The sequence below is a fragment of the Lepidochelys olivacea genome, assembly GCF_965140295.1.
Source record: "Lepidochelys olivacea isolate rLepOli2 genome assembly, chromosome: 13".
NCBI classification, from domain to species: domain Eukaryota; kingdom Metazoa; phylum Chordata; order Testudines; family Cheloniidae; genus Lepidochelys; species Lepidochelys olivacea.
Genome location: NC_140423.1, coordinates 15,650,496 through 15,664,507, shown reverse-complemented (window position 1 = coordinate 15,664,507; position 14,012 = coordinate 15,650,496). Strand labels below are relative to the sequence as shown.

The 14,012-nt window shown below is 41.6% G+C and overlaps 1 protein-coding gene across 2 annotated transcripts in view; it reads right to left on the bottom strand.

Annotated features, from left to right (window-relative positions):
- Positions 1-14,012, bottom strand: part of NFATC2 (nuclear factor of activated T cells 2) — a 131,913-nt gene that overhangs the window by 34,961 nt on the left and 82,940 nt on the right. For both annotated transcript variants that reach the window (XM_084645481.1, XM_084645482.1), the window contains exons 7-9: positions 9,963-10,018; positions 9,114-9,240; positions 6,314-7,009 (exon numbers count right to left, since the gene is read on the bottom strand). In XM_084645481.1, coding sequence (XP_084501607.1) covers positions 6,314-7,009; positions 9,114-9,240; positions 9,963-10,018 — 879 coding nt within the window. The remainder of the gene's footprint in view (positions 1-6,313; positions 7,010-9,113; positions 9,241-9,962; positions 10,019-14,012) is intronic.

Sequence of the window (14,012 nt, the reverse complement as noted above, 5' to 3'; positions counted from 1 at the left end):
TGTTTGGAGAATGTACAGGCTCTACTCGGAGTCCACTGAATCTGTGACCACACCTTCTATGAAAAGTAGTTCTAATCATAAACAGAAAGTGGCTTTTTTGATGCAAATGTTTTCTCTACTCAAACCACAGCCCTACAAAATACAAATTCACTACCTTCTATAATGCGAGAAAATAGAAAGAGAAAAAGGCATTTTTCTCCCTCAACTATAGGCTCCTTTGTGATCTTGTCCAACACTCATAGGTGGGAAAAGAGAGAGCTAAAACTGTAACGTAAGCATAGGAGACCATGTTCTGTGCAGCCTGAAGTTGAAAGAAACAGTGTGACTCAGAGAGATAGCTTCACTGAATCCAGTCAAAGGGCTGGATCCTTGGCCCCAGGTAAGTTTTCTGTGCTACTGCAGTAGCGTGAAGGGGACTTTAAGCTGCCTTAATCATGCAGCTAAGGTTCCCCTTGTGCGGGGGAATCCCCAGCTGACATAAAGCTGACATCGCTGGCTTTAGGCCACGTGCTCCTTTACCCGCAGCAGAGGGGGCTGGAGAGGGCAGAGCTGGAGCTCAGTGAGCTGTGATAATTCTGGCCCACAAGAAAGGTCCAATGAAGACTGCTCCAGCTGGAATAAATTAGAGCAGCCCTGTGCCCTGCAACTAACTGCAAGTCCTTCCTCTTCTTTCCTCCCATATAGATATAATCCTCACCTTCCCTAAATACTGCTTCTTGCCCTGAAACACAGCCAGGGCCTTGCACAGGAGCACAGCAGGCCCAAGCCTGCATTGGAGAAGTGCAAGAAGCCTCCCCATTTGCCCCGCCATCGGTGAGTCCTGATGCTCTGAACGTACAAAATGTCTGGGGTCAGATGCAGCCACAGTATGGGCTAGCACCACGGTTGCAGTCCCGTCCAGTGGGTGGTACAGCGGCTGCACTATGCGGGTGCTCCAGGAAGCACTGTGTTTTCTTGAGATACGCTCCCTCCCACAGCATCTCCCGAAGGAGGGCTGCTTTGCATTGGACGCCCAGTGGAAGCCTGTGGCTAACGATACAACCTGGTTCATTATTAGTAAGAGAGAAAACAAGAGATGCACACTTCAACTCCTGGACGAGTCCTGGGGACCCTGTAAGGCCTGGTAACTTTCTCAGAGTGGGCGGAAGCATGCAATAGAATAATTTCCTAAGCATCTGGTGACACTTTTGTGTCATGCTGAACAAAGATAAGTAGAATCATCCTGAAGTGTCAATAATCAGAATAAAAATCTCATTTGGGCGACAATTACTGTGGTGTGTGGCAGAACCCACAGAGAGTAATATCCTGGTCTTAGTGAAGGTGAGTGAAAGTCCTAGGTCATTTATATGTATCACAAGGTGCAGGTTGCAATTTCAGTTCTACTGAAACATCCGTTTCAAGTGCAGTTTTTCTGTGAAGTAACTTTGCTATAAAAGGGCTCCACGGAACTGCAAGTCTGATGAACTGCGGGAGTTGTGCCTACCGCCTTCCTTCTCACTGCTCTTCTAATTACTGACACACTGAAAATAATTCAGCTATATTGCAGCAGAGAGGCTATTTTGTGGTTTTGAGATGTGGTTAGATAGTTGCCATCTGAATGACAAACATATTTCTTTGTGAAGTAAAAAAACATGTAACTTACGTATTCTCAGGCTGGAAAATCAATACCACTTTGGAGAGCAGCTACATATTTATTTACTTATTTAAGGCCAGATTCTACCACCTTTATTTACTCCCACTGAGTCTGTCTAAGGTAGTTTTGTGGCCACTATTTCTGTAGTATCTGAGTGCCTCACAATCATCAACATATTGATGTCAGTACCCCCTCACCAGGGTATTGTGATTTTTCCATTTTACAGATGGAGAATTGAAGCACACAGAGGCTAAATGACTTGCCCAAGGTCACACAGGAGCTCTGTGCAATTGCAGGTACTTGAATCTTTGTAGGCTAGTTCCCTAGCAACTGTGCCTTCCTTTTTGTACCCTAGATTTAGAGACTTCTGTGCCTAGTGGCACATGGGGCAATCCACTTTGCCCACTGCTGTCTATCCAGAGCAAGATGTTTGATTCCACTGGAAGTTGTCTCTGTGATGGCAGCATCCTTTTCAATTATCCTGCGCTAGGTCATTCTTTGTCCTCCCCACCTTCTCTTTCTTCCAGGTGGAATCCAATCTAAGATGTATCTTGTGCTTCTAACACAGAGTAGCATGGGGGAAATGGTTGAAACAGGTCCAAATCTGAACCCTGGATAAAATCTCCCTGAAGAGCTGGACAGACTTAATTTAGACAACATCCAACTCAAGTTATCTCCATCTGTTTTCCATTTCCAAACAGAACCTAAACTGCTGGATAGCTTTGTTCTATGCTCCCTTTAAATAATGTTATGGAAGGACAAGAAGTTTGGTGGTTCTGTCAGCCCTTGCCTGTGAGACTAAGGAAGCTGAGAAGAAGATGGAAGTGAATGGCAGTGGATTGGAAAGGTAGTTAGTGGAAGTGTAACACCGACAAAACCCGGTTGCCAGTGGGTGGGATCGAACCTGGGACCTCTGAAGCTTAGTGCCTGAGCCTCTAGTGCATGAGCTAAAAACCAACTGGCTGTTAGCTAAGGCTGCAGGGCAGACTCATTTAACTCTCTCCTTAAGTGGTCTCAGTGCCACTAGATGAGACAGAACACCACACCCAGGAGGTGTGTGGGTTACACAAGCCAGCTGACCTCTTGTTGTAAGGTGGCACACACAAGTGGAACTATCATAGGAAGGCATCACCGATGAGTATGTGTAGCATTTGGGCACAGGAAGTGGCAATATTGTTTGGAGGTGGAACAAGAATCATATTTTAAAAGTAAGATGAAAAGGAAGGGCTACGTGGATTACTCTAATAGTATGTGTCAGCGGCAGGGGTCCTTGGAACCGAGAGTGCACTGGGCAAAGAAAGAGTCATGATCTCAAAAAGAAGAAAGGCTGCTTTTTAGCTGCAGAGATGGGAGGAGAATTACTACAGGGAGACAACATAACGGACCTGGCAGCAGAAACACAATAAGAGGGCCAGAAGAAAAAAAGAGAAATAATATTAATAATAATAATAATTGTACCCTGTATTTCTCTGGTTGCTTCCAAGATTGTTCAAACATTAATGAACACTATAGCCCTGTGTGGCAGTAGTTGTTATCTCCCATTGAACAGATGAGGAACCGATGGGGCAGGATTTGCCCAAGGTCACACAGGAACTTCATGTCAGAGCTGAGAATAGATTCTTAGTTCCCTGAATTGCAAGACTTTGCATTAACCACAAGAGCAAGGGACTTGGAGACAGAGAGGAGAGGGAAGGATGCAACTGTAATACAAAAAAACCCCAAACCAAACCAAAAACCCCACCAATCCTGGCGTGTCAGCAGAAATCTAGAGAGAGAAGAACAGGATGAAGGACTAGAAGGAGAAAGATGGGGAAGGGGAAGAAAAGAGAAGGGAAGCAAGAAACACCAAAACAACCATGGTCTTAGTAGTAACTATGCAGAAGTAGTCAGCTACAGCACAATACAACCATCCAGCTGGTTAAACCTAACCATGGGAAGGAAGAGACAAGGTGGGTGAGGTCATATCTTTTATTAGACCAACTTCTCCTGGTGAAAGAGATAAGCTTTGGAGCTACACAGAGCTCTTCTTCAGGTCTGGGAAAGGTACTCAGAGTATCACAACTAAATACAAGGTGGAACTAGCCATGGGAATGATCATCTAAGCATCTACCTGATAAGTATCACAGCAAGATTAATCACCTCTTATAATCTCAGGAGATCGATTCAGCCAAAGGGACTTGTCAAACTTCCATAATTGTATTGCTCTGGGTTTCTTTTAATACTATAAAGTGCAAAAATAAATTTTATAGTTAGCAAAATGTGGTTTTTGTTATATTCTGAATCACTTTTCCCCATGGAAAAGCAAAGTGGTTTTCAAGACCTGAACATTTTGGAATCATGTGTTTTGCAAAGTAAAGCATAACTACCCCAAGGGCTCCTTCTTAATAAAGTAAACATGTAGGGAAGGGAAATACTAGTGTGAATAGTTCCCCATAGTCCATTTTGGGCATAATACCTTATAATTAATCTGAGAATTCTGAAAATTCAGATGATTGAGAGCTGACCTCTAGTTTTGACCTACAATGTGCAATATCATGATAATTTGTGCATACTTAATATTTCCATTCCATGGATGGATGTGGCCTCTATCCTAAAAAAATAGCTGAAAGAACCCTCTGAATAAGAATACAGTTTATGCTAAGGATTTTAAGGGCTCCAATGAGCTATTATGATTTAAACAGGTAAATAAAATGTGTCCAAATGTCAGACCAAAGCAGCTCTTTTACCCTGTTGTGTCACTTGCAAAATTTCTCCATAGAAAAGGGTTCTGTTCTGTAGTCCTGACTCAGACACAACTCCCACAAACAACTAACTTTGAGCAATATTGTATGCTCAGGGGGCATGCAATTTTTTCATGCTTTTCCGAGACAAAGGCACCTATTGTGAATGTAGGCACTAATATCCCATAGAGTTCAGTGGAACGTTAGTATACAGACCAGCAGCCAACCTGATGACAAAGATGTTCAAACAGAAGCCTGGAATTTCATTCCCAACTCACTGCCAGTCTTTCACTTGCACCCCCTGTTTTATAACACATGCTTTGAGGTACACTGTGCACCATTCTGATGCACTCATGGTATAGTTGGGCATTACAGATGTGATCCAAAGCCCACTGAAGTCTTTCTTTTAACTTCAGTGGGTTCTGGAACAGGCCCAAAGTTCATCAGACTTAACTTTGAATTTCTTTATTTTTTCATTTGTATTGCAACCATGAGATTTTTTTGTGTGTGTCCAATATTTATAGAAAGGAGGAAGAATCTCTGATGCCCTAATATTAAAAGAATGTAAAGACACAGTGGCCACTTCTATTACAGAGAAAAATTACCTCGCGCTGTTATAATGCTGCTTTCGCTGAGCAGTCCCTGGCTTTTGCTTACTTTATTTATTTCAGGTCCAAAAAATACTAGCAAAATTCTCTCTGCAGACAAAGATCATTTTATATTTGTAAGAACTGCCCCAGAATGATTGCTGTAATGGGGCCAAGATGACATCAACTGCCATGGCTGAATGAAGAAGCTCAAACATTTCAAATACAGACTACATTAAGAAGGAAAAAAGTGTGTCTGTGAGGGGTGGGGAATAGAAACCTGTTCTGCCCGCAGCAAGCAGCCATGATGATCATATCAGATAAATGTGTCCTCAAATACTCAGTACCTCTAGGTTCACAGAGGAAAACTGACAGGGCTAGAATTTCAAAATCTATACCTGTATAACTGTGCATGAAAGATCACTAAGTATTGTTTGCCTAATTTATACGTCGATTGTCAGAATTGCACGTGCACACGCATGGGACCAAAATTAGCAATTTGCATAGGTAATACTTGGATTGTGAGTGCAGTCACAGTAACAGCACATGAAAATTAGGTGTGCATTTTACATACACAATTACACAATCCAGCCCACTCCACTTATATGCAGCATTCTAATCAAGGGCTTGTGCTCCCATGGAAGTAAACATGGGTTTTGCTACTAACTTTAATAGGAACAGGATCTAGCCCCCAAGCCTTAGCTTTATATTTTTTGCCTGCTATGAAATAGTACTAATGTTTAACAAAACAACCAATCAACCCGTTTGCCAATAACTCTTATCTACCTAAGGATAAGCAGGATATATTCAAACAAGGCTTTACTTTTGCTTTTATTCACTGCTAACAGCTAAATCTACTGGGCTCACAACAAAGAAATGACATTGTTTTACTAATCAATGTACTACTGTTCATCTAGAACATCTGCAATAGTTTTGCCTGCAGCACAACCCCATTCATTATGTATCTTCATGGACTGTTCAATTAGGCTTTTTAAAAATGTATTTATTAAATGTATAAAAGGGTTTTACATTGTGGAATTTGCATTGATATAAATAATTTAAAAAAAAACCCACTTTTTGTCGGTTTCTCCATTTTCAACTAACGTTTGGCAAGTGGAAAAAAAATTAGAAACAGTTTAAAACCTGACAGCTCACCCCGTGACTTAAAGACAGAGGTTTTCTATGGACTGTGGAAATGCTTCATTTTTTTGCGTTGCTATCTACCAAAAATGCAGCTGATGAAAGGCTCTTACATTAAGAAAATATAAAACTTTACAAGGGATGGGTTCTCACCCTGTCAAGAAGGAGGCCACATTATTTTTGTACAGAGGACCAGATGGAATTATATGTAATAAAAAGACAGTGCTGCTTACCATCATCCAGATATGCCTGGTCCAGGTTCTGTTCCTGTTTAATAGTGACTCCGGCTGGTAACACTTCTTTCTGATCACTAACGGGTGGTCCATTTTTTGCTGCTCTTGGGCTTGTGGCTGTCTGCTGCTGAATCACGGTAGGATATGAACTTGGACTTATCCTTTGTGCTTGACTGACCTGAGGCTGGCTGGGTCTTGCTACATTAGAGGTAAAATTTTCACAGCACATGATATGCTGGAATTCTTGATGACTTCCACACCTCAGCTGCTGATTGGTTGGAGAATAGTGTATCACGGGAGAAGATTGTTGACTGCTTGGAGAGTGGTGGAGCACAGCTGAGGTTTGGCCTGGGGAACCAGCATGTACCAGCACTGACCTGTGTGCATCTGAAATGGAAACCTGTGTGGCCATCAAACTGGATTGCTGGTAGCCTAGTTGGCTAGGACTGAGACTTTTGCTTCTTTGGTATATTACAGCTGCTGGATTCTGTTGATGATATCGAGAATCAGTAGAAGATAGGCCTGAACGCAACTGCTGGCAGGAAGCCATAGTGGCCACAAGACAGGAAGGGGATTCGGTGACCATTGTGTGCTGTGAATAGTAAGGCTGTGTTACTGTTCCCAGACCACTGTGTACTGTATTGCAGATTAAAGCTGGATCATAGTCATCAATGGGCTCTGTTTTGATTGATGGTACTAGAATAAAGCATGCAAAGGACATTATTCTTAACGAGCAACTGAGACACAACGATTTTTTTCCCCTGGCACTAAGAAGAGACCTAAATCATTGTGAGAGTGTGTGTGGGTGAGTGCACTCTCCACAAGGGCACTACAGGTAGTAAATTGCTTGAGTGCAATCATGGGAGAATCTCTCGTGAAAGCACTTAGCGTTAGGATGGACAAAAACTTTACCCAAAACTTAAACCTCATATTTCTCAAGGTTCAAACATTCAGATTAGCTTATTATTTTTATTGCTGTGATTTTAATTCATTTTTGTCTCAGTTCTGCAATTTCTAGTTCTAGGTGAAACCCAAAGCAAAACTACAAAGAAACCAGGAGAGAGGCATTCCTCATAGCACTTCTGACCCCAATGGAAAACGGAATTAATAGACAGTTTCTGAGACGTGCTGATATCGCAAGATTTGCAGCCCTGTTTTCCAGTCCAAGAGATTAATTAGAGATCCAAAGGAACAGACTAGGCTTGACCATTTTTTAACGCTGTCTTCGAGACCCAACCTTTTTGCATAAGTCTTCCCCAGTAACAACGGCCGACATCATCAATAAAAGGAGAATAAACTCCCATTTGTAAAAGTCGACTGAATCTTAATGTTGTGGGAAAAGAAGGGTTTTTTGCAGGCAAATAATGCAATTTTTACTTCTTGTAACCATCCCTACATCTTAATGCCCTGAATCTTAGTGCAGATAAGATTCCGGGCATACCAGGCAGACTGGACAACAGTTATATAGACAGTAAAAACAACAAGGAGTCCTTGTGGTACCTTAGAGACTAAGAAATTTATTTGGGCATAAGCTTTTGTGGGCTATAACCCATTTCATCAGATGCATGGAGTGGAAAATACAGTAGGCAGGTATAAAAATACAGCACATGAAAGGATGGGAGTTGCCTTACCAAGTGGGGGGTCAATACTAACGAGGCCAATTCAATTAGGGTGGATGTAGCCCATTCCCAACAGTTGACGAGAAGTATCAACGGAGGGAAAATTATTTTATATTCTATTATATAAATTATATTTATACCTGCTTACTGTATTTCTCACTCCATGCATCTGATGAAGTGGGTTATAGCCCACGAAAGCTTATGCCCAAAAAAATGTGCTAGTCTCTAAGGTGCCACAAGGACTCCTCGTTGTTTTTACTGATACAGACGAACACGGATACCCCTCTGAAACCTGTAGACAGATAAATTTCTAATGGAATCTTATAGCTTTTTTTTAAAGTTTACATTTTGAGGCTCTTTTTGAAATAACAGCGTATTTACAAATGTAATTTCACAGTGCAACAATTTAGTGGCCATCAAAAGCCTTAACTCTCTCTAACTGTGAATCAGATAGAGCAGTGAAGCATTTTCCACTAGGGACTGGTGAAATGCTTTGTACTAAGTAAGAACTGATCAGGATGTTTCCCCATCCTTAGAAATTAGTGGCACTGAGATATTAGTTCAAAGCTTGAAAAATCCAGTCAGGTTATTTCGTGCTTTCTGGTTTCCACTGAGAAAATCAGCCAAAACTAGGAAGTGCTGGGAATTTCATGAGTAATCCTGTTTCACTTCTTGCTCACCAATTCCCCAGGGAAAGAGTTTGAGAAACATCCAAACTTTTCTTTCATATCTAAACTGGCCCTCCATTAAAGAATATGTCCCACTCTTCTCCTTCCCTACTCTAGTACTCCTTTCCCTGGGTCTGATGTTAACTTACTGTGGTATATGTCAACTAGGGAAGGCAATATTCGTTGTTTTCACAGGGTCAGAGCACATAAGTGTCTGATCCTGCTCTCACTGAAATCATTTGCGAACTCCTATTGTCATAAATGGGGCACGATCAGCCCATTGCCTGGATATCTGATGTAAAGCCCCCTTACATACATATATGTATATATAAAAAAATCCTCCTCCAAAATTACACGCAACCTTTAAACCAAATAACAACTGGTGATCTGGCAGTAACTCTGCATTAAATTAGAAAAATTCAGATGCTTAATGACAAGAGAATGAGGTATCAGACTACAAAGCCTGCCCTATGAGACATTGTAGCCCAATCTGCCCTCTGCATAAAGAATTACCTGGGTGATAGGTAAAATGCTGTGGCTGACTTCTTTTTCTTTTTCCATTGATGACATAGAAATTCACCTTCACCGGTGTACGGATGTGTTTGTTCCTATACTCTGGTATCTCTACAAAAAGCATGCTCTGAAACAATGAAAGGAGACAATATCCTATTAGAAACTGAAGTCCAATGATCAACAGGCTCTCAGGTAACTACCCCATGGAGTACATATCCTTGGAGGAAGGAAAAGGAATTTTCTTGTTCCCCTCTGAAAAGGAGGATGTGGGGAAGGAAGGGACAGGTGGGTTAGGACTGGAAGATTTCTGATATCGGGAAACTGCTTTTTAAATGTCACATCCTCTGTGGCTTCTGTTGCTGATGTCCTGATGTTGAAGAGAGAAGTCTCAGCTAAATACAGAACACACAGAATACTGATTAATGCTCTAGTGCTTTGACTACTCCAATGCACTTGATAAACATGAAATGTAATTATTAAAAATGTGTATTTATTACTTTTTTACAATCTGATCCCACTGATCCAACTTCCATTGCAACAGTGCCATTCACTTCCTTAGGAGCAGATAAGGCCCATTCCACTATAAGGGCTGGAACCTAGAAGGCGCTGATGTTGCACTGTAAGGTTCCACCTCAACAGGCGTCAAGGCTGCTCAGCACCTTGCAGAATCAGGCCCTAAATGTAAATAAAGCAATGCAAACAAAGGGTCCCAGTCTGCAAAGCTCCGACCAGCCTGGATTCCCACTGAAGTCAATGGAAGTTGGAGGTGCTCAGCACCTTGCAGAAGATATTCTCAGCATATAGCTGAAACGCAGGGAGTAAAGGACATACATTATTTTGTATACTTACAGGTTGGCTCTTATCTTTATCCACCGTTGCCTCCATCTCCCAGATCTGCTGACCATCTAAAAGTAATATTACACTATTAACTTATTGAAAAATATTATCAGAAACCTGACTTAAATAAAGTCAAATCAGTCATTAAGGCTCAGATTTAGTAGAGCACTTAAGCACATGCTTAGTTCCAGCTGAAGTCAATGGGATTTAAATATAAGCATGTACTTGAGTACTTTCCCGAACAGAAAAAGATTTATGCACATGCTTAAAGTTAAGCACACACTTAAGAGCTTTGCTGAATTGAGGCCCAGCTGATGCTTTATATGTAAATATTAGGAATGTTCAATACACATGAAACATCTGCTTTTCAGCAAGAGTCTGACTTCAGTCAGCAGGACTGACTGAGGGTACAAGGAGGTCAAATGATTTGACCAGAGTCATAGTGTGAGTCAGTGGCTCAGCAGAACCCGGTTGAATCTTCATTGTTTGTTTTAACCACAAGACCATGCAAGTCTTCATTTTCTTTAATAACATTCATGTTACTGACTGGAGGATTGGTTTCTGGTAAAAAACTATTATTTTTTGAAATATAAGTCCTAATTTTTCACCTTATTTTGGGTGTCACTGGTTTTAAGTGCCCAAATTGAGACACCTGGGGCTTTGATTTTCAGAGATGCTGAGCATCCAGAGCTCTCACTGAAATCACCTGGTAGTGCGAGTGCTCCACACCTCTGAAAATCAAAGCCCCAGCTTTCTTTAGTAGTAATTTATAGGGTCAAATTGTCACTGCAGTTTTTTTTAAACAGGAAAAAAGATATTACCCAAAGTGAAGGGAAAGAGGGAACATTGTTAGTATTATTAGAAGACGACTCATCCATTTGTTTGATTTTATTCTACCCAAGCTTTTTAAGAACCATAATTGGGAAGACAGTTACAAAGTGTCTGATTTCTTTGTGCTATTTGTGTCCTCTTCCTGTTTCGTAGGGGTTTCTGATATGTACAACATGAAGCCTAAATTTACATGATAGCTATCTATCAACCCATCTACTCTAGCAAGTAATAAAAATGCTAGAGCTAGATAGGCACCTTCAGTATGTCTTTACTCCAAACTTCTAACAACTCCCATAGACATTCACTGTCTGGCTTATCCAACTATAGTGGATTGAGGATTTACTGTATATGCTCTAATTAGCAATAAATCGATCACATCCATGATGATGGCCACTGAAGCACAGAATCTCTTTCTGCTGCCTGTTACACTCATGCACTTCCAGTGAGTTTCATGGAATTACACGGATATAACTGAGAGCAGAATTTGGCCCACAGTAATTCAATCTGTTTTCTTTCTGTTGCTTACTAGTATTATCAGTTGCATAGTCCAAAGTCTCTTAGCAACCCAAGGCTAACAATATTAGGTAATTCATATACCCTGAATAATTTTTCATTTAAGGGCTGTTCAAAGAAATATACAAAATATGTCCTGTGAAGTGCCTAGCAGTTACTTCTGAGACTGCCCGAGGGCTTTGGGGTCATTGCATATTTAGTCTCTATGAGGTGCAATGTCACTTTGATTGTGTTACACATATTTTTTACATATCCGTCTAAAACAGATTATACATACAATGCTCTGCCACTGCATTCTATGGACTGTACCTGCATCAGCCTGGGACATTTCTCACAACAGTACGTGGGTGTCCGTTAACACCAATTTAGCTCACTGGCTGCTACTGTAAAACTCTGTGTACTCTGCACATTGATAAAATGGCATCCCAGGTTTTGTGTGTGAAATGTAAACTGTTGGACTGAAATTAAATTTTGCAGAAGCAGAAATAAATGTCTCCTTGGAACCTTCATGATTGGACCATATGTTGTGTACGATGCCTACATAAATCTACCCGCCTTATTATCTTTATTAGTTGTACTGCTTGCATGCTTCTGAGCCACCTCTTATGCACATAAAACCTACCTACTAAGAGCAATTTAGTTATCTTACTCAGAGACCAGTTTACTGTAGTATATACTCTACATATGCTGTAGGGCATTTACTTGAATGCACTAAAGCATGTTCAGAGCATGTGACAATAACAAAAAGTTTTATATCAGTAGAATTAAATTGGTAAGGTTCAAAAACTATAGGTATCCAGTTGTGCACCCAATTACCATGTGTACACATGCCAGGCAAGCTATTGCATGTACAAATGGTCAATGCAGGGGTTTTGCACATGCATTTTTAATACTAGTGCACAAATTAGAGGCTCAATCTAGCCAGGAATATCTCTTCATTGACCCAAAAAATAATTTGGAAGCTGCTTTTTTTTTTTTTAAAGACTTTGAGCCCTGCCGCTAACATTGTCAGTACATTGCATTGAGTTTTCAGTTCGGTGATTTACTTTAAAAATTTTGATGGCGTGTAAAAACGCCGAATAGCTCTCTGACAATTTGGTTACTGTGAATTATGGGAATTGTGCATCCAAATCACTGAGCCGGCACCCAAAACTCTTTCAACAGTTTAGCCACTAGCTGAGTGTTTGTGCTAGAGGGTGGGGGAATCTTCAAAGGTGAGGCTCTGTGGGAAGGTTTCCCTGAAGCTTATACATGTGCTTTGGGTCTACAGAACTGGGGTGGAAATCTAATGAAAACTGCTTCTCTCAAGACTTCTTATTTTTCCGGATGCCTGGAAATTCTGCAAGAGCAGCCTCTCTCTTGTCTCATATTGGGACTTCTGCTTCTTGTCCAAATGGAAGCAAAGAACGCAGGAAAATTAATTGTGAGGATTTTTGCGTTTTATTTAATGCACTTTGCACCTTTTATGCTCCTTGGTTTCTCTATATATTCCACTCCCTGTGGCTAATGAGAACTGACATGACAGTTCCTCTTGGATGTCTAGTCCGTTTCCTCCCTGCAGCCCATAAGCAGAGGCTAATTCCAACTCTAGGAGACATACCTGTGCTTAAGCTTAGCCAGGGTGGTGAGGGGCTAGCTGCCCTGAGTATGTACCCATCCAAGATGCTAGGTGTGTACTCAGGACAACTAGCCGCTCCCACGATTTGTGTTGCTGCTGGTACCCTTGTAATTTTAGTGCATGAGATGGATCAGATCTAAAGTAGGTATATCTCCTCCTGCTGGACTTTACACCTTCCAGCTTGAAGTGTAGACATACCCTAAGTAATAATAACAACAACATGCCATATTCATGCCAGTGTAACTCCATCGGCTGCCATCAGGGATGAATTTGGCCCAGTATGTGGCTCTTCTATAATGCCTTTCATCCAATGATCTCAAAGCACTTATCCAACAATAAATAATTAAGTCAGCACCCCTATGAGGTAGATAAGCGGCACCCACTGCTGAAATGCAGCCACCTCTGGGCTGGAATATGGCTGCTGTTTAACAGTGTGCAGCATCACTACACACTGGAGAGCAGAAAGTGAAGAATATTCAATCCAGTTGAAGGTCCAAGGGGATTTGTAGCCCAGATGGAATTACTGGAGTTGGCGTAATCTAACTGCTACTACTACTACTGAATTACTACCCAGGCAAGGCTCTGATTCAAACAGCCTCTCAAGGGGGAGAAGGAATCCCCCTTACATCCATTCTAAGGGCTAGCTGGAGCTGGGTGCACAGGCATAAGTGGGGGCCACTCACCCACTTACTCCCTCCCTGCAGCGGAGAGAGCTTTCAAATGGCTGGAGACTTGGTTCCACCCACCGCGCTCACTGAACAGAGTAGATGAGCCAATGCAAGGAGTCTGTAGCAGTTTACTACTGTGACAAGTGAGCAGTAAATCACTCTCCCCTCTCTTCTTTCCCCCAACAAGGCAGCGTCAGGGGAGGAATTATGACTCAACATGTCTCTGAGTCACAGTCCCTCCTTTGGGACTACTTCTGAAGTTGTATAGTTTATGCACGGCCCGGAGCTGTGCCTAAAGGCACAATCTACCCCTTTGTCTAAAATCTGGAGGCACAGATTTTTCAGAACTGCACTCTCTGTCACCAAGAGACTCTGGACAATCATAGCACTGGCATGCAAAAATGCCCAGTTAGATACTCTATTACTTGCATG